Source organism: Oryctolagus cuniculus, chromosome 16, assembly GCF_051225735.1.
Source record: "Oryctolagus cuniculus isolate XC-2025 breed Fujian yellow rabbit chromosome 16, ASM5122573v1, whole genome shotgun sequence".
Lineage (NCBI taxonomy): Eukaryota > Metazoa > Chordata > Mammalia > Lagomorpha > Leporidae > Oryctolagus > Oryctolagus cuniculus.
Genome location: NC_142882.1, coordinates 933,775 through 950,954, shown reverse-complemented (window position 1 = coordinate 950,954; position 17,180 = coordinate 933,775). Strand labels below are relative to the sequence as shown.

Below are 17,180 nucleotides of genomic sequence, written 5' to 3'. Positions count from 1 at the left end.
ACGGTGGGCTGCCAGGCGCCCCTACAGCCCGTCCCCACTTCCGATGAGTGTGCGCTGATCAGGGCATGGGGCGGGGGCAGCAGTGGGACCCCTCCGGCCCCGGAGCGAGGCAGGGGACAGCAGGGCAGAGGCTGGCGGCCTCCGGGTGACACACCGGGGCTCAGGGTGAGCGCGGCATGGTCTCCCGTGCAGAAATGGCGTCCTCCAGTGGGCGCACGGGCATGGCCGCCGCCGTGGTGAGCGTGAAGAAACGTGGCCACGCGCCGGGCTGTTTGAAGGTCAGGTGTGCGTGCATGTGCTAGTGTGTGCACGGGGGGCATGTGTACATGCGTGTGTACACGGGGCATGTGCACGCGTGTGTGTGGTGTGTGCACGGGGCATGTGCGCACACGCGTGTGTGGTGTGTGCAGGGACATGCGTGTGGGTGTGTGGTGTGTGCACGGGGGGTATGTGTGCATGTGTGGGTGTGTGTGTGTGTGCACGGGGGCATGTGTACACGCCTGTGTGGTGTGTGCACGGGGCATGTGTACACGTGTGTGGTGTGTGCACGGGGCATGTGTACACGCGTGTGGTGTGTGCAGGGACATGTGTACACGGGTGTGGTGTGTGCACGGGGCATGTGTACACGTGTGTGTGGTGTGTGTGGGTGTGTGTGTGTGTACACGGGGGGGGGGGGGGGGGGGGGGGGGGGGGCAATGCAGGGACATGCGTGTGGGTGTGTGGTGTGTGCACGGGGTGTATGTGTGCCTGTGTGTGGTGTGTGTGCACGGGGGCATGTGTACACGCCTGTGTGGTGTGTGCACGGGGCATGTGTGCGCGTGTGTGTGTGTGCACGGGGCATGTGTGCACGCGTGTGTGTGGTGTGTGCAGGGACATGTGTGCACGGGTGTGGTGTGTGCACGGGGCATGTGTGTGCACGTGTGTGAGTGTGTGTGCACGGGGCATGTGTACACGCCTGTGTAGTGTGTGCACGGGGACAGCCACTGTGACACAGCACCCCCCGTGTCCCACGGGCCGCCGCGCTCCCTCCGTCACACGGCCACTCTTGCTCCTGGGCGGCCCAAGGCAGAAACGTTTATTCCCAGCTTCAAGCTAACAAAGCACGGCGTCTGGGGGGGGGGGGTCGGCGCGGGGGCTGCGGGAGACACCTCTGGGCCACGGTGCCGCCCCTCCCCCGCGGGGACCTGGCTGGGGGTGGGGGCTCACGGGCGGTCGTGTCTGGGTCTCTCCCAGGGGGACAGCCATCCGCAGGGGGCCGGACGCGCCACGCCCACCGCGCGCCGGGACTGCGCCCAGACCGGGCAGCAGCAGAGCGAGGTCCCACCCGGCCCGGCCCGGGAGCGAGGGGCGGGCAGGCCCCCGGGGGCTGGACGGGGGGGCCAGCAGGCGCGGGTATCCGGCCGGGCGCAATGGACCTGCCGCCGCCGTCCCCGCGCGCCCGGCGCGCGCGCGGATGGGGTGGGGGGTGGGGGGCTTGGCCCCCGGGGCCCTCCCCAGGCGGGGGCCGCGGGCGTCTCCCTCGGGAAGGCCCGCAGGGGACCGCCCTCAGCTGCCAGCAGCCCGGGCGGGGCGCGCGGGAGGGCGTCCGGCCTGCACGGGGCAGGCGGGAGCTCGGTCAGGAGTGAGATGAGCGCGGGTGGGGCCCGGCCGGCCTCCCACCCTCTCCGTCCCAGTGGAACGCGGCGAGCGGGGCTGACGCTCCCCTACGGCCACTGGCCGCCGCTGGCAGGTGGCCGGCACGGTGGGGTACTCCGGCAGGCTGTTCCCCGAGAAGTTGTTGTACTGCGCCTCCCGGGACGGGGTTCCGCCACGCGCCCGTGCTCCGCTCCGTCTGCGCCTTCTGGTGGAAGCTTCCACCCTTGGCTTCCCAGAATCCTGTGCACCTGTGGGCGGGACAGGCGCGCAGACATGGCCGAGATCAGGCGTGGCCGAGGGCAGGCGCACACGGGGGGGGGGGGCAGGCGAGCTGGGGGAGCGGCCCTCAGGGAGGGGTCACAGCTCCTGGCTGGTCCTGTGAGCCCAGGGACGGCAGGTGCTTGTCTCCGTCTCTCTGTAGCTCTGCCTCTCCAGAAATGCCTGGCTTCTTTTTCAAAAGGACTCAGGCGGGGCCGGCGCTGTGGCACAGGGGGTTAGCGCCCTGGCCTGGTCGCTGGCATCCCGTGTGGCGCCGGTTTGAGTCCCGGCTGCTCCTCTTCCGCATCCAGCTCCCTGCTGTGGCCTGGGAGAGCAGTGGACGATGGCCTTCTTGGGCCCCTGCGCAGGAGACCCGGATGGAGCCCCTGGCTCCGGATGGGCCAGCTCCGGCCGTTGCGGCCATCTGGGGAGTGACCCAGCGGGTGGAAGACCCCTCCCTCTCTCTCTCTCTCTCTCTGTCTCTCTTCTCTCTGTAACTCTTTCAAATAAATAAAACAAATCTTAAAAAACGCCCAAGAGAGCGACCATGGGCGTCCACACCATGAGCGGGAGCCGGAGCCCCGCCCCACCTGTTCCCAGCACCGGGCCTGCGGCCGTCGCCCCCACAGCCCCCCACAGCCCCACCGGGCCCAGGGCAGGCTCTGCACCTCCTGGGCCTCCAGCTGGAACCCTGCGGAGCTGCGCTGCCCTCCGGGGCCCCTGCCCGCCCAGGGCCAGGAGAGGCCGTGTCCCCGTGGCCTGTCAGTGGGCACGGGAGCTGCGCACACGTCTAGAAAACACGGACCTGCACCCCCAAAGGAGCAGCGTCCTCGCCAGCACCCCCACACGGCACCTCCCTGCACCCCTGCAGCGGCACCGCCCGCCCCTCCCTGGCCCGGCAGCACTGGACTTGGACACTGTCCCGTGCACCCATGCTCCGCCAGCTTGTCTCAGGTGTGTGGAGCAGCACAGAGGGAGCCCTCGGCCGGCACCCAGAGGGAGGGGGCCCTCCGGCAGCCTCGGGAGGAGCCCCGGGGCCTGCGCAGGGAGCGGCAGCGCGGGAGGACGTGGTTTGAACTTCCGCGCTCTCCACCCGGCTGCTCTGGGCAGAGCCCCCGGAGCCGCCCCGGTGCTGCCATGGTGGCCGAGCCGCGAGCAGGACTCACCTTCAGGATGGCGGCCCCGGCCATCATGGCGGCCGACAGGGAGAACATGATGGCCGGGAGCAGCATGACCACGGCGGCCCCGACGCTGGTCCCGAAGAAGCCGATGGCCGCCAGCCAGCCGCTGAGGACGAGAGCGCGCGTGGGCCCGGCACGCGCCGGCACGACGGAGAATCAGAGGGGCGGGGCACGGGGAGCGGCAGGCGAGGCCCTGGGGGCGCCTCTGCAGGGGCCAGGGCTGGTCAGAGGGAGGGCAGGGGCGCACGGGGAGGCGGCGGGCGGGCCCTGGGGGCGCCCTCTGCAGGGGCCCAGACCCCCGGGAATTCTGCCCCGCGGAACCCGGGCAGCTGGGCGGTGACGCGCCGGGGCCAGGGCACCAACCCAGCTCCCTGCCGTGGCCTGGGAGGGCCTGGACGATGGCCAGGTGCTGGGGCCTTGCCCCGCGTGGGAGACCCGGATGGGGCTCTGGCTCCTGGTCAGCACAGCAGCTCCGGCTGCGGGGCGGCCAGCTGGGGAGTGACCCACGGAGGGAAGACGGCTCCCCCTCTGTCTCTCTCTTCTACTCTAAACTCTGCCGCCTTCCAAATCGTAAAAACAAACGCCGGCGGCAGCAACAGCACCAGCAGCCACAGGTGGCACATAGGCCCTGGGCCTGAGCGTCCGCTGAGGGGCGCGGAAGCCGAGGCACAGCTGGCCACAGGGGGACGGGGTCACGAGCCCGGATTCCCCCGGCCCCTCCCTCAAACCTGCCTCCCGGCGGCGGCCCACGCGTGTGGTTGGTGCCACGTGGGACGTGCGGGGCTGCTGGGGGACCCCACGGGCCGTCACCGCCTGCTGGGGAGGCGTCCGTCCGGCTCTGCGGGACGGCGGTGCAGGGGTCCCTCGCGCCACTCGGGCGCCCCCGGCGGCGGCCTGCACGCGCCCCACCGCGGAAAGCCGGGCGGCTGGATGACCGCGTCCAGGGTTCGACCCATGAGCCCGAAGACAGAGAAGAACGCCATGAAGTTAAAGGAGCTGTCGGCCTGGGGACACAAGAGCACCTGGGCGGCGACCTGGTGACCTGCGACCTGTGGGCTGCAGTGACCTGTGACCGCGGCCCGGCCCGCACGCGGCATCCGAGGGCCAGGCCGGAAACCCAAAGCCGAGGCCTCCGCGAAAGTCAGAGGAGCCCGGCCCGGCGGCCACCACGCCCAGTTCCGCAGGGCCCCGGGCCGGTGGTCACGGCTGCCGCTGTCTGCCCAGGCCCGCTGCCCCACGCGGCCCCGCCACCTCGGCGAACAGCAAGGGCCCGCCTTCCGACACGGCGGGGCACCCACGGCACAGCCCGGCGGCACAGCGCAGGCTCCGCGGTGGCCAGAGGTGGGACAGCCCCAGCCCCACCCCCAGGGTGCGGCCACACAGTGGGCACCACGCCCAGGGAGGTGGGAGGACGTCGGGGACGGAAGTGGGCTGCGGCCGCCCACGGGCGCGTCCCCGGGTGTTCCGGAGTGAGGGCGCGCGCCGATCTGGCTGGATCCCCAGGGTGCGTTCCCGGAACCACGTCCAGGCAGGCAGCTGCAGACCCCGCCCCCCCCCCCCCGCCCCGGGCGCAGGCGGCCCCCAGACCCCCCAGGCAGCTGCGAGACCCGCCCCCGGCCGCTGCAGACCCCCGCCCCAGGCCGCTGCAGACCCCGCCCCCCAGGCAGCCCGTCCCGCCCCCCCGCCCCCCGCTGTGCGGTCCCGCCCCCCCCCGCAGGAAGCAGAGGGCGCCCCGGCGGCCCCAGAGCCCGCCTCACCCGGAAGGCCTTGTGGGCGGGTCGGAACCAGCACCGCGTGGCACCTGCAGGGGCTGAAGAGCAGCAGCCACGCTGGTGCGGCCAGGGAGTTGGCTCCCGAGCCGCCCGGCGTCCACCGAGCCAGGCAGGCCACCAGGTTCCTGGCCCGAGGGTGGCGCAGTAGGCGCTACGGGAGGCGGGGCAGCCGGGCGGCCGGGTCAGCGCGCGCCCGCCCACCTGCCCGGCGGCCCCCGCCCCCGCGGCCCCCCCGGGGGACGCCCCCACACAGCCACAGAGCGTGGAGCCCCCCCGGGATGCCCGGGACGCCCCCGCTCACACAGCCACGGCGTGGCCGCCCCCGGACACCCCGCTCACCCACAGCCACAGAGCGTGCGCGCCCCCCGACGCCTCCCCGGACGCCCCGCCCCGCACAGCCACAGTCAGCCCCCGGACGCCCCGGACGCCCCCGCTCACACAGCCACAGTGATGGGCCCCCCGGGATGCCCCTCCCGGGGCGCCCCGCTCACACAGCCACAGGCGGTGGGCCCCCCCCCCGACGCCTCCCCCGGACGCCCCGCCCCGCTCACACAGCCACAGGGCGTGGGCCCCGGGGCGCGGACGCCCCGCTCACACAGCCACAGGCAGCCCCCCGACGCCTCCCCCGGACGCCGCGCTCACACAGCCACAGGCAGTAGACCCCCCAGGACGCGCGCCCCGCTCACGCGCCACAGGCGGTGAGCCCCCCGGGGATGCCCCCCCCCCGCTCACACAGCCACAGGCGGTAGACGCCCCAGGGCGCCCCGCTCACACAGCCACAGGCAGTAGACCCCCGGACGCGGGGCGCCGCGTCGCCACAGGCGGTGGAGCCCCCAGAGTGCCCGCTCGCCACAGGCGGTGGCGCCCCCCGGACGCCCAGCTCCGGCAGTGGTAGGCGCCCCCAGGGCAGCAACCCCGCTCACACAGCCACAGAGCGTGGAGCCCCCAGGATGCCCCCCGCTCACACACAGCCACGTCGACGCCCAGGGCCCCGCTCACACAGCCACAGGCCGTTAGACCCCCCGGACGCCCCCCCCCGGGACGCCCGCTCACACACACAGCCACAGGCGGTAGACCCCCCCGGGACGCCCCGCTCACACAGCCACAGGCGGTCGACGCCCCCGGACGCCCCGCTCACACAGCCCGCCCGTGACGCCCCCGGGACGCCCCCGCTCCCCACCCCGGCCTGAGCGGCGGAGCCCCCCGGGACGCCCCCCCCCGCTCACACAGCCACAGGCAGTGAGCGCCCCCCCGGGGGGACCCCGCTCACACAGCCACAGGCAGTAGACCCCCAGACGCCCCCGCTCACGCAGCCACAGTGAGCAGCCCCCCCCGGGACACCCCCGCTCACACAGCCACAGCCAGTGAACGGCCCCCCCGGACCCCCGCTCACACAGCCACAGGCGGTAGACAGCCCCCGCCTCCCCGGACGCCCCGCCCCCGCTCACACAGGCGGTCGGGCGCCCCCCCCCCGGGACGCCCCCGCTCACACAGCCACAGGCGTGCGGCCCCCCCCGCTCACACAGCCACAGGCGGTAGACGCCCCCCCGGGACACCCCCGCTCACACAGCCACAGGCGGTAGGCAGCCCCCCGGACGCCCCCGCTCACGGCTTTGGGCGTGGGCCCCCCCAGGACGCCCCCCAGGACGCCCCGCTCCCCAGCCACAGGCGGTGGCGCCCCCCGGCGCCCCGCTCACGCCCACAGGCGGTAGACCCCCCCGGACGCCCCGCCCCTGCTCACACAGCCACAGGCGGTGGGCCCCGGGACACCCCCGCTCACACGGCCACAGGCGGTGAGCCGGCCCCCCGACGCCCCCGGGACGCCCCCCGCTCACACAGCCACAGGCGGTAGACCCCCACAGCTCCCCCCGGGACGCCCGCTCACACAGCCACAGGCGGTAGACCCCCCCCCCGGGACGCCCCCCCGGGACGCCCGCTCCCCGCCCGGGCGGTAGACGCCCCCCCCCGGGACGCCCCCGCTCACACAGCCACAGGCGGTGAGCCCCCCCGGACGCCCCCACCCCCCCGCTCACAGCCACAGGCGGTAGACGCGCCCCCCCCCGGGACGCCCCCCCCGGGACGCCCCCGCTCACACAGCCACAGGCGGTGGGCAGGACGCCCCGCTCACAGCCACAGGCGGTGACGCCCCGGGACGCCCCGCTCACACAGCCCGCCAGTGGCCGCGCCCCCGGGACGCCCCCCGCTCACACAGCCACAGGCGGTAGACGCCCCCCCCGGGCCCCGCTCACACAGCACAGTGGAACCCCCCCGACGCCCCGGGACGCCCCGCTCACGGCCACAGGCCGTGGACGCCCTTCACCAGCGCCTGGTGCTCGGCCGGGGATCTCGTCATCTGGTAGAAGCAGGGCTTCAGCGGCACGAACCTGGGCAGCGGCGGGAAGTTGTTCTCTGCCCTGCGCGAGGAGCGCCGCGTGGGCGAGCGCGCGCTGCGGGACACCGACGCGGGGCGGGACCGGACAACGCAGGCGGAGGGGCGGGAGGGCGGAGGTCAGAGCTGGGGTGACGGCAGGGGGAGGTCAGAGCTGAGGGGGACGGAGAGGTCAGAAGGGGTGACTACGGGGGTCAGACGGGGGTGTGACTGCGGGGGAGGTCAGGGGTGACGTGGGCGGAGGTCAGAGGGGAATTTCTGGGGCAGAAGTCAGAGCCGGGGTAATGGCAGGGAGGTCAGAACACGGGGTAGGGGTCAGGCGAGGTGACTGCAGGAGGTCAGAGCCGGGAGGGTGATGGCAGAGGAGGTCAGGGGCGGGAGTCCCCTGCCTCCCTGGAGCCAGGCCCCGCCCCCTTGTGCAGGGCCCGGAACGAACGCAGCAGGCGGAGCCCGGGGGCTGCGGCGGGCCGCGCTCCCTCAGGGCTGGGGCGGCCCTCCCTCCCCCCCCAGCTCCAAGGCCGCGTGTGCCCCTCGCCGGGCGCTGTCGGCCGCTCAGGGTGACCTCCAGCTCCAGGGACCAGGGCCCGGACTCGCTGTGGGGAGCGCGCAGCGCCCGGTGGCAGTGCCTCAGGAATGCTCCCCACCACCGTGGGGCCGCACGGGCCGGACACGGACGGCCCGAGCCCGCAGGGAGCAGGCGGCCTGCACAGGGCCCCCGAAGGGGCTGCCGGCCCCGCCCCTCCTGGCCCGGCGCGGCCGGCACTCACCTGACATGGCGGCGGCAGGCGGCAGGCGGCAGGGCCGGCACCCGGTCGGAACCTGCGGCCACCTGGAAGGACGGGCGGTCAGGGACGCCCAGAGCCCCGCGGCCCGGCGCCTGGCTGCAGCCGGGCCACCACGGGGCCCCGGGGCCCTGCGCCCCGGCATGCTGTAGGCTGGGTCAGGGCGTCCCTCCCCCAGGCAGCCTGGCCGCTGGTGCTGGCAGGACAGGGCCGCGCCTCTCCACCTCGGCCCTGGTGGAGCAGGACCGGGTCTGCGCAGCCCACCCTGCCAGGCCACCTTCCCCGCCCGGGCGGCCCCAGGTGAGGCCACCCCTCTCTCGGGCTGCAGCTTCCTTCAGGACCGGACGGCACCCAGGGGACGCGGGACCAGGGGGGCCCCCACCCCCGCCCCTTCCCCGCCCCCAGCACCTCTGGGAGGTAGCCCCAACTCCGCAGCCCCAAGAGCCCCTAGGGCCAGGTGAGACCAAGAGCCCACATCAGTGCCGAGGCCCCCAGTCCCTTCCAGACCGCAGAGGGGGTGCCAGGCCCCCAGTCCCTTCCAGACCTCAGAGGGGTGCCCGTGCAGTCCCTTCCAGACCTCAGAGGGGGTGCCCGTCCCCCAGGTCACTTCCAGGCCTCAGAGGTCTCCCGGGCCCCCAGTCCCTTCCAGACCACAGAGGGGTGTCTCCAGGGCCCCAGTCCCTTCTGACAGCCTCGGGGTACCCAGGCCCCCAGTCCCTTCCTGAACCACAGAGGGGGTGCCCGGGCCCCCAGTCCCTTCCAGACCTCAGAGGGGGTGCCCGGGGCTCCACCAGGCGCAGCAGCCCCCTTACGAGGCCACCCACCTGCCGCACAGACCCGCGGCCGTGCCCGGTGCCACCACCACAGACACCAGCCTGGTTTGGGACACTTCCATTTCCGCAGGGGGCCCACCGGCCACAGCCACCGGGAGGCCTCGACAGTCCGTTGGGCACCAAGACGTGCCCGTCCCCGCTGTGCGCCTGCGTCCCGCGGCGGCGGGCCTACGTGTCGGGGTCAACCCGGCACTGGTCCTCCGGGACCCCGCGGTTTCTAGACGGTGGTTGAGGTCCCGGGCCGGGCGTGCACACGGAAGCGGGTGCCCAGGCGCCGTCGGGCGGCGCCCAGAAGACCCTCTGGATGCGTGAGTGCACCCGGGCCATGGCGCACATGGCGCAGGGCTCCCGCGTGACGTGCAGGTCGTAGCCGGTGCACACGTAGGGAGGCCGTCCGTCCGCGTCCCGGCGCGCGGGCCAGCGCGGACGCCCACGGGGGCTGCGGCAGCAGCGAAGGAGCGCAGGCGGGGGTGGGCTGCGAGAAGTCTGGTGCCGCGGCCTGGCCCTGCGCCACCAGGTCCGCACACCATGACGCGGCGTGCAGCAGGGGAGCTGGCAGCCGGGTGCCGGCGGCAGTCGTGACGTGGCCAGCACGCGGCCCGAGGCAGGGTCCCCGGCGGCGGCGCCCGGCCCTCCAGGCCCCGCGCGGCTGCCGGGCCGCGCAGCGCTCATGTGGCTCTGCATGGCGGCGCGCTCCCGCGCCGAGAAGAGCTGTCCAGCCAGGGCGCTGGTCACCTACTTGTCCTGGAAGGGAAGTGGGCCAGTGGGCCCGAGCCTCCTCGAACTGGCCTGGTCAGGGGCGGCCGCGCGGGCACCGCCACTACCACCAGAAGGGCTGCCCCAGGCCGCGGGGGTCCGGCGGGCCGCGGCAGGAGCTCGGCCGAGCGCCGGCCGCGGCGGCCCAGGCACAGCAGCAGCTCCGGGCGTGGGGGCTCACCCGGCCGCCTGGGCGCACCCTCTTGAGGTGGGGCTGAGCGGGCGGCGCAGGTGCGCCGACGACACCTCCTTGAGGAGGCGCGAGGTCTGGCGTGTGTCAGCACAGGCCGCGGCGCGGGCGCTCCAGCACCGCTCAGCGCCCGGCACTGGCAAACAGGACGGGCGAGAGCTTGCCGCGGCGCTAGCTCCGCGTCGGGGCTCCCGACGCTCGGGCTGCTGCTCCGCCGGGCTGTGCCTGGGCGCTCCATCGCAGGCGCGCACGTGTGGGCTTGTAAGGAGAGGGCCGGCACAGCATCATCCGGCGGCTGCGGGCGGGGCCGGCGGGTCCATCCCGGGAGGCGTGGGCTCTGCGTGCGCGGCGGCCGTGCGTCCCTCCCTGGGCTGGCTTTGGCCTGGGAAGTCAAGGCCCGCTCCGTGAGCCACGGAACACGGCGCTGAGGCACGGCCGGGCGGCCTGCGGTGGGGCCTGACGCCGCCAGCTTCGAGCGCGGGGCAGCCCTCCCCCGCTCCGGAGGCCACAGACTGGACGCGGCGGCAGCGGTGCCCGGTTCGCACGGAGGGGCCGCGTGTCCAGGAACAGCAGCCGAGGCCGCACCGGCTGGCGCCCGCCCTGGAGCATCTGGGCGGGGTGGCCGGCCGGCCCATCAGCATGGAGCAGGAGCCGCGGGCACAGACGGAGCGCACCTCCAGGGCAGGCGCCTGCCCGCTAACCTGGTCCCCAAGCCTCCGCCAAGGTCACAGCACCCGGGGCTGCCAGCCGAGCTGAGCCTGCGGGCGCCGCTGCGCACTGGCCACCCGCCAGGGCGCCCGTCCCCACTGCAGCCACGGGCCCTGGGCTGTCCGCGGCTTCTCCTCGCACTGGGAATAATCTTTCAGAGAGAAAGAAAGAAAGATAAAACAAAAGGCAAATGGAGAGAGGCTGCTGTGCGCGTCCAGGAGCCTGGACGAGGCCTTCAGCACAGCACCGACACACACCCAACTCACGCCCACACAGAGCACAGCCCAGGGACACACAAGTACCCAACACCGCCCACACAGAGCTGCGCCCGGGGACCCCGACACACACACACACACGCACCCAACACACGCCCACACAAACAGACCCCAAACACGCCCCACCCCAACACCGCCCACACAGGCACAGCCCAGGACCCCGACACACATGCACCCCAACACCCTGACACACACACACTCGGCCAGGGACCCCGACACACACACACACCAACACACGCCCACAGAGCACAGCCAGGACCCGACACACACACACACACGCACCCAACACACTCTGGCCCAGGGACCCCGGCCACACACCAACACCCTGACTGCACCCCAGCACACACACAGAACACAGCCCGGGGACCCTGGCACACATGCACCCCAACACCCTGACACACACACTCAGCCCCCAGGGACCTGACACACACACACAACACACGCCCACACAGAGCTGGCCCGAGGACCCACACGTGCCAGCACACGCCCACACAGAGCCCACAGCCGGGGACCCCGACACACATGCCCCAACATGACACACACACTCAGCCCGGGGACCCCGACACACACACACACACACGCACGCCCACACACAGGCACACAGCCCAGGGACCCCGACACACACACACCCACACACGCACCCAACACACACTCAGCCCAGGGACCCCGACACACACACACCCAACACCCTGACACACGCACCCAACACACACCACACAAGACACAGCCGGGACCCTGACACCCTACACCCTGACACACACGCACGCACCCTGACACTTCACCCGAGCACTCAGCCCAGGGACCCAGCACGCGCCCGTGCGACACCACAAACGCCGGCCCGGCTCACAGCCCAGGGCCCCACGGCCCCAGCTGGGGGCTTTGATTGTCCTGGCTACAGATTGGACGAAGCTCCCAGGACACGGGGCGGAAACCCCACACCCCTGCACTCTTCCGTCCTGCACCGTGACAGGGGACGGCCTGCGTGCCGGGGACCGTGACACGGGTGACTCAGGCAGCACGGATTCCACGGGTGGCCCTGTGGTGCCCAGGGACCGTGACACGGGTGACACTGATGACACGGGTGGCCCTGTGCATGCCTGGGAACCTCTGCTGGGGACCATGGCCGAGGGTGACACGGCTGACACAGGCAACACAGAATGTGCCGGGTGACACTGATGATGCCGGGTGGCCCTGCGTTGCCCGGGGAACCTCTGTGCTTGTCAGGGCGGGAGTCTAGTTCGCGCTGGACCCCGCGGCTCCTTGGAGCCCCACCTCCCATCAGCAGGGCGGCAGGCATGGGGGCGGGTGCCAGCCCCCCAGCCCCGCGTGACCAGGGTGGAGCTCCTGGCTCCTGGCTGCAGCCTGGCCCAGCCCGGTGTGGCGGCATCTGCCTCGAGAACCAGGCAGCGGAGGCTCAAGTCTGCCCCTCAAATCAGGAACCCCCCGTGCCCACGCGTTTCCCCAGTGGACGCGGGAGCCTGTGGCGCCCACGGCCACGTCCCGGCCTCCTGCCCACAGCCTGGCCAAGCGGCGGAGGACGCCCGGGTGCTCGGCCTGCACCCGTCAGAGACCCGCAGGGCTCCCGGGCTCCCGTTCGGGGAGGGACGCCAGTGGACAGAGCTCCGCCCCCGTGCCCGTCAGCCGGCTCACAGGCGGTAATGCCACCCCAACGGGGCACAGTGGGCTAAGCCACCGCCTGCAGGGCCGGCTCCCCACTGCAAGGCGCGGGTTCGAGTCCCGCTGCTCCGTCCCATCCAGCTCTGCTGCTGCGGCACAAGGCCTGGTAGGGAGCCCAGTGCTGGGGCCCTGCACCCCGCGTACTATGATTCGGACGCAGCTCCTGGCTTGGGATCGGCACAGCGCGGCAGTGCGGCCATCAGGGGGTGATGGACCAGCCAGGTGGGAGACCTCCCCTCTCCCTCTCTCCCTCTCTCCCTGTCTCTCCCTCTCTCCCTCCCTCCCTCTCTCCCTCTCCCCCCTCTCTCCCTCTCCCTCTCTCTCCCTCTCTCCCTCCCTCTCTCCCTCTCCCCCCTCTCTCCCTCCCTCTCCCTCTCCCCCCTCTCTCTCTCTCCCTCTCTCTTCCTCTCTCCCCCTCCCTCTCTCTTCCTCCCTCTCCCTCTCTCCATCTCTCTCTCCCTCCCTCCCTCCCTCCCATCCCTCTAACTCTCTCCCTCTCCCCCCTCCCTCTCCCTCCCTCCCTCTCTCTCCTCCCCCTCCCCCTCTCTCCCTCTCCCCCTCTCCCTCCTCCCTCTCCTCCCTCCCTGACTCTCTCTCTTTCTCTCTCCCCTCCCTCTCTCTTCCTCTCTCTCTCTCTCTCTCCCTCTCTCTCCCTCCCTCTCTCCTCCCTCTCTCTTCCTCTCTCCTCCCCCTCCCTCTCTCTCTCTCCCTCTCCCTCTCTCCCTCTCTCTCTCTGACGCTACCTCTGAATAGATAACATAAGATGCGACCACGAGCGTTGCCTGGCAGCTCGCGTGCGCCCCGCACGGGCCGGGTCTCGCTGTGGGGCGGGCCGTCAATCACCTCCGTGGTGTGCCAGCAGCCCAGCCCGCGGCGCCAGGCCCAGTGTCGAGGAACGCGGCAGGGGCGCCGTGGCGGGAAGGCGCTGGAGCCAGGCACGGGGCCCGGCGCCCGCTGGCACCGCCGCCGGCTAAGGCTCCTCTGTCCGGGCACAGGGCAGAGACACAGCCCTTGTCCTCTGGACACGGCCTGCGTGGGCCGGACAACAGGGCTGCCGGGCCACCCGGCAGGCAGCAGCGGACAGGGCCGGGCAGGGTCTGTGGGCGGGGTCCTGCTCCGCGGGGACACAGGTGCCCTGGGGAGGCCCAGGAGCCGCAGAAGCTCAGCCCGGGACTCGTCCTGGCGCCCACCCCGCGCTCCCCCAGAAGAATCCCATCACCCCGGGAGCAGAGGGGACGAACACGGCACGTGCGCTCCAGCCCGGGGACCCACAGCGCGGCGGGCCAGAGTCCACGGGGACCCAGGCCACCTTGGACAGTCCGGGACCCGCCGACGGGCCACTCAGACAAGGGTCCCCGCGGGACCTGGTGCACCTCGAACACGGCCCACGGGACCCAGCGGCCACCTCGGCTCGGCCCACGGGGACCCAGGCCCCTGGGACAGAGTCCGCGGGGACCCAGCGGCCAGGCCACTCAGAGTCCCGGGACCCAGCGGCCAGGCCACTCAGACAGGGTCCGCAGGACCTGGGCCACCTCGGAGCCGGCCCACACAGGACCCAACGGACCAGAGTGCGGGGACCCAGCGGCCAGGCCACCTGGACCGGGGTACGGGACCCAGCGGCCACCTGGAGCCGGCCCACACGGGGCCCAGCCACCTCGGACAGAGTCCACGGGGACCCAGCGGCCACCTCGGCTCGGCCCACGGGGACCCAGGCCCCCTCGGACAGAGTCCACGGGGACCCAGCGGCCAGGCCACTCAGAGTCCACGGGACCCAGCCCAGGCCACTCAGACAGGGTCCGCAGGGACCTGGGCCACCTCGGGCACGGCCCACGGGACCGGCGGCCACCTCGGACAGAGTCCACGGGGACCCAGCAGCCAGGCCACCTCAGGACAAGGTGGCTCCACCGGGACCCAGCACGGCCACCTCGGGCAGCCCACGGGACCCAGCGGCCACCTGGGACAGGTCCACGGGGGACCCAGCGGCCTCGGCTCGGCCCAGGGACCCCGGGCCCCTGGGACAGAGTCACGGGGGACCCGGCGGCCAGGCCACTCAGAGTCCACGGGGACCCGGGCCACCTCGGGCAAGTCCACGGGACCCGGCCACCTCGGCTCTGGCCCACAGGACCCGTGGCCACCTCGGGCAGAGTCACGAGGTTCCCGGGCCCCTCGGGCATCTGCCGTCCCGGGGGCGGCGCCGGCGGGCGGGGGCCGGGGCCGCGGTGCCCCGCGCCCCGGAACGCGCACCCGCCGCGGGCGCCGGGGCGGGACGCGCTCGACCGGATCACCCGGGACTGGCGGAACCTTTGGGCTGCGGGCCTCGAGGCGGGAGGGAGTCACCACGGGGTGCGGGGACCTGTGACCCGGGACAGGGCGCAGCGGAAGCGGCTGGCGCGCGGGGCCTCAGGGGCCTCGGGGCCGGCCGCGGGGTGGCGCGCACAGAGCGACGCGACGCGGGGCGGGGGCCGGGGGCCGCGGGCGCGCACGCGCACTCCGCCCCGTCGCGCGCACGCCCATCGACGGACCGGGGCAGCCGCGAGGAGCCCGGCCGCCCAGCCCTCGGCCCCTGCGCGGGCGGCCACCCTCACCGCTCCGGCTGGCCCTGCGCGCCCTCCTCGGGGACTGGCCCTGGACACTCTCACGGCCCCCAGCCCGCGCTCACCTCAGACAGGCGTGAGCCCGCGCGCTTCGCCAAGTCCTAGCAACCGGCCTGCCCGCCTCCTGCGCCTGGCACGCCGCGGGCTGCGACGGGAGCGTAGTTCCGGGGGCGTGGCGGCAGAGGCGGAGGCGGGGGCCTGAGCTACAATCCCAGAAGGCCGCGCGCGCTCTGTGACTCGCCCTGCCACTCTCCGTGGCGCCTCTCTTATGACCGGCTTGGGGCGGGGTGGGCTGGACCACCGCGGGCCCTTCCATGGAGACGCGGGTTCGAGACCCAACGTGTGCCTGGAGCATTTGGCGCCAGCCTCGACGCCTGGGAGTCAGTCAGGGGAACTAGTTAGAGGGCGCAGACCAGCTTGGCTGCAGTCGCTCCCGGGAGCTCCTGGCCCTTTCTGGGGCCTCTTTCATGATGTGGGGGGTGAAGGTGACTTGGCGTGGGCGGAGCACTGAGGAGAGCAAACGCTTGCCCCTTGACACCTCTGGACCCAAGTAAGGTCTAGTTACTCAACAGTTTGGCAGGGTCGGTCAGCTGAGGACGCGTCCCCTGCGGGCACCGGCTCCTGCCAGCTTGCTCCTCTTCGACCCAGCCCTCTGCTGTGGCCTGAGAGACGTGGAGGACCCAGTCATGTCCCTGCACCTGCGTGGGAGACCTGGGCGGGCTCTGGGTCCTGGCCGCATCGGCCCAGCTCTGGCCCTGTGGCCGATAGGGAAGCCCTCTCTCTCTCTCTCTCTCCCTCTCCCTCCCTCTCTCTCTCCCTGTTTCTCCCTCTCCCTCTCCCTCTCCCTCTCCCTCTCCCTCTCCCTCTCCCTCTCTCTCTAACCCTGCCTCTCAAATAAATTAAAAAAATCCCCTGGGGTCAGGTGTTCTCTGGGGGACCACGGCTGTGGCTGTCACACCCAGTGGGGGTGCTGCTGGCGTGGAGTGGGCGGGGCCCAGTCCGAGACCAGCGGATTCTACACGGTGCCCCTCTTCCAGGCCAGCTCTCTGCTGTCCAGGGAGGGCAGGGCAGTGTGAGGATGCCCCAAGTGTGGGCCCTGCACCCCATGGGAGACCAGGAGAAGCACCTGGCTCCTGTAGCCGGATCAGCGCGGTGCGCCGGCCACAGCAGCCGTGGAGGGTGAACCAACGGCAAAGGAAGACCTTTCTCTGTCTCTCTCTCACTGTCCAAAAAGAAAAGAAAAGAAAGAAGGAGAGGAAGGAGGCCGAGGCAGGCGTTTGGGTCTGGCAGCCTCGGGGGTCCAGCCCGCTCTGTCACCCTGCGAGCCGCGGTGCCGGCCAAGTCCTTGGGCCTAGGGCCCCGGACGCCGCTTGGCAGGCCCCTGCGGAGTGAACCAGCACATGGGCGATATGTGTCTCACGCTCCAATAGAAGACCCAGTGTTGTCAGACAAACCGTCCAAGAGGGGACGGGCTCCCCTGGAAACCTCCTGGTGCCCGGCTGTGTGGCTGTGTCAGCGGCTCTGGGAGGCGGCACGAGGCAGCACCGCGGGCTTCCCCAGTTCAGCTGTCCAGCCTCAGACCAGGTGTTCCTGGAGGAGGTGCGAGGCCTGGGGAAGTCCTCCCGCCGCCCACAGACGTCGGACGAAAGGAGGGGCCGTCTGCTTGTCTCCCCACGGGCCAGGACACCTGAGTGGCCCCAGCAGGTGGGCCTTGAGGGAGCCCCTGCCCAGTGCCCTGGCCCCTGCTCACTCACCCCTCCGCAGCCACCGCCACCTGTCCCCTCCCCAGCCACCGAGCAGACGGGAGCGCTCTTTTGCTCACGGCCCCTTACCCCCTGGTGGGCACAGGAGGCTGGGGCCAAGGTGGGCTGCCGCCTGCGCCTGAGCCCCAGGCAGGATGCAGGCATCCTGGCAGGCAGTTAGAGCGCCCCCAGCTGCCGGGGCCAGATGTTACACCGGAATGCCCCTAGTGGCCAGGGCTGGGGCGTCATCGGGTCTCCCACGCAGGTGGCAGGGGGCTTGGTGGCACTGCCGTCCCCCAGGGTGTGTGTGCGAGCAGGGAGCTGGAGTCCCAAGAGAAGTTCCCAGGGCCACGTGCCCCATGCTGGTTTTAAGGTGGGGGTGGAGGGG

General features: G+C 72.6%; 2 protein-coding genes across 2 annotated transcripts; both read right to left on the bottom strand.

Annotated features, from left to right (window-relative positions):
• Nucleotides 1-1,703: 1,703 nt before the first annotated feature.
• SCAMP4 (secretory carrier membrane protein 4) lies at nt 1,704-7,298 on the bottom strand (the record flags this gene model as incomplete). The annotated part of the gene is given in 9 exon segments (XM_089316291.1): nt 1,704-1,727; nt 1,729-1,801; nt 1,803-1,875; nt 3,056-3,180; nt 3,969-4,078; nt 4,832-4,876; nt 4,878-4,970; nt 4,973-4,997; nt 7,141-7,298. Coding segments are annotated over 9 exon segments (726 nt in total), but the record flags the coding sequence as incomplete, so codon positions are not given.
• Nucleotides 7,299-9,018: 1,720 nt separating this feature from the next.
• On the bottom strand, nt 9,019-10,084 carry ADAT3 (adenosine deaminase tRNA specific 3). The gene is given in 12 exon segments (XM_089316269.1): nt 9,019-9,065; nt 9,068-9,086; nt 9,089-9,123; nt 9,126-9,266; nt 9,269-9,308; nt 9,311-9,402; nt 9,405-9,598; nt 9,600-9,641; nt 9,643-9,772; nt 9,775-9,835; nt 9,838-9,932; nt 10,048-10,084. Coding segments are annotated over 12 exon segments (933 nt in total).
• Between the last annotated feature and the right edge of the window lie 7,096 nt (nt 10,085-17,180).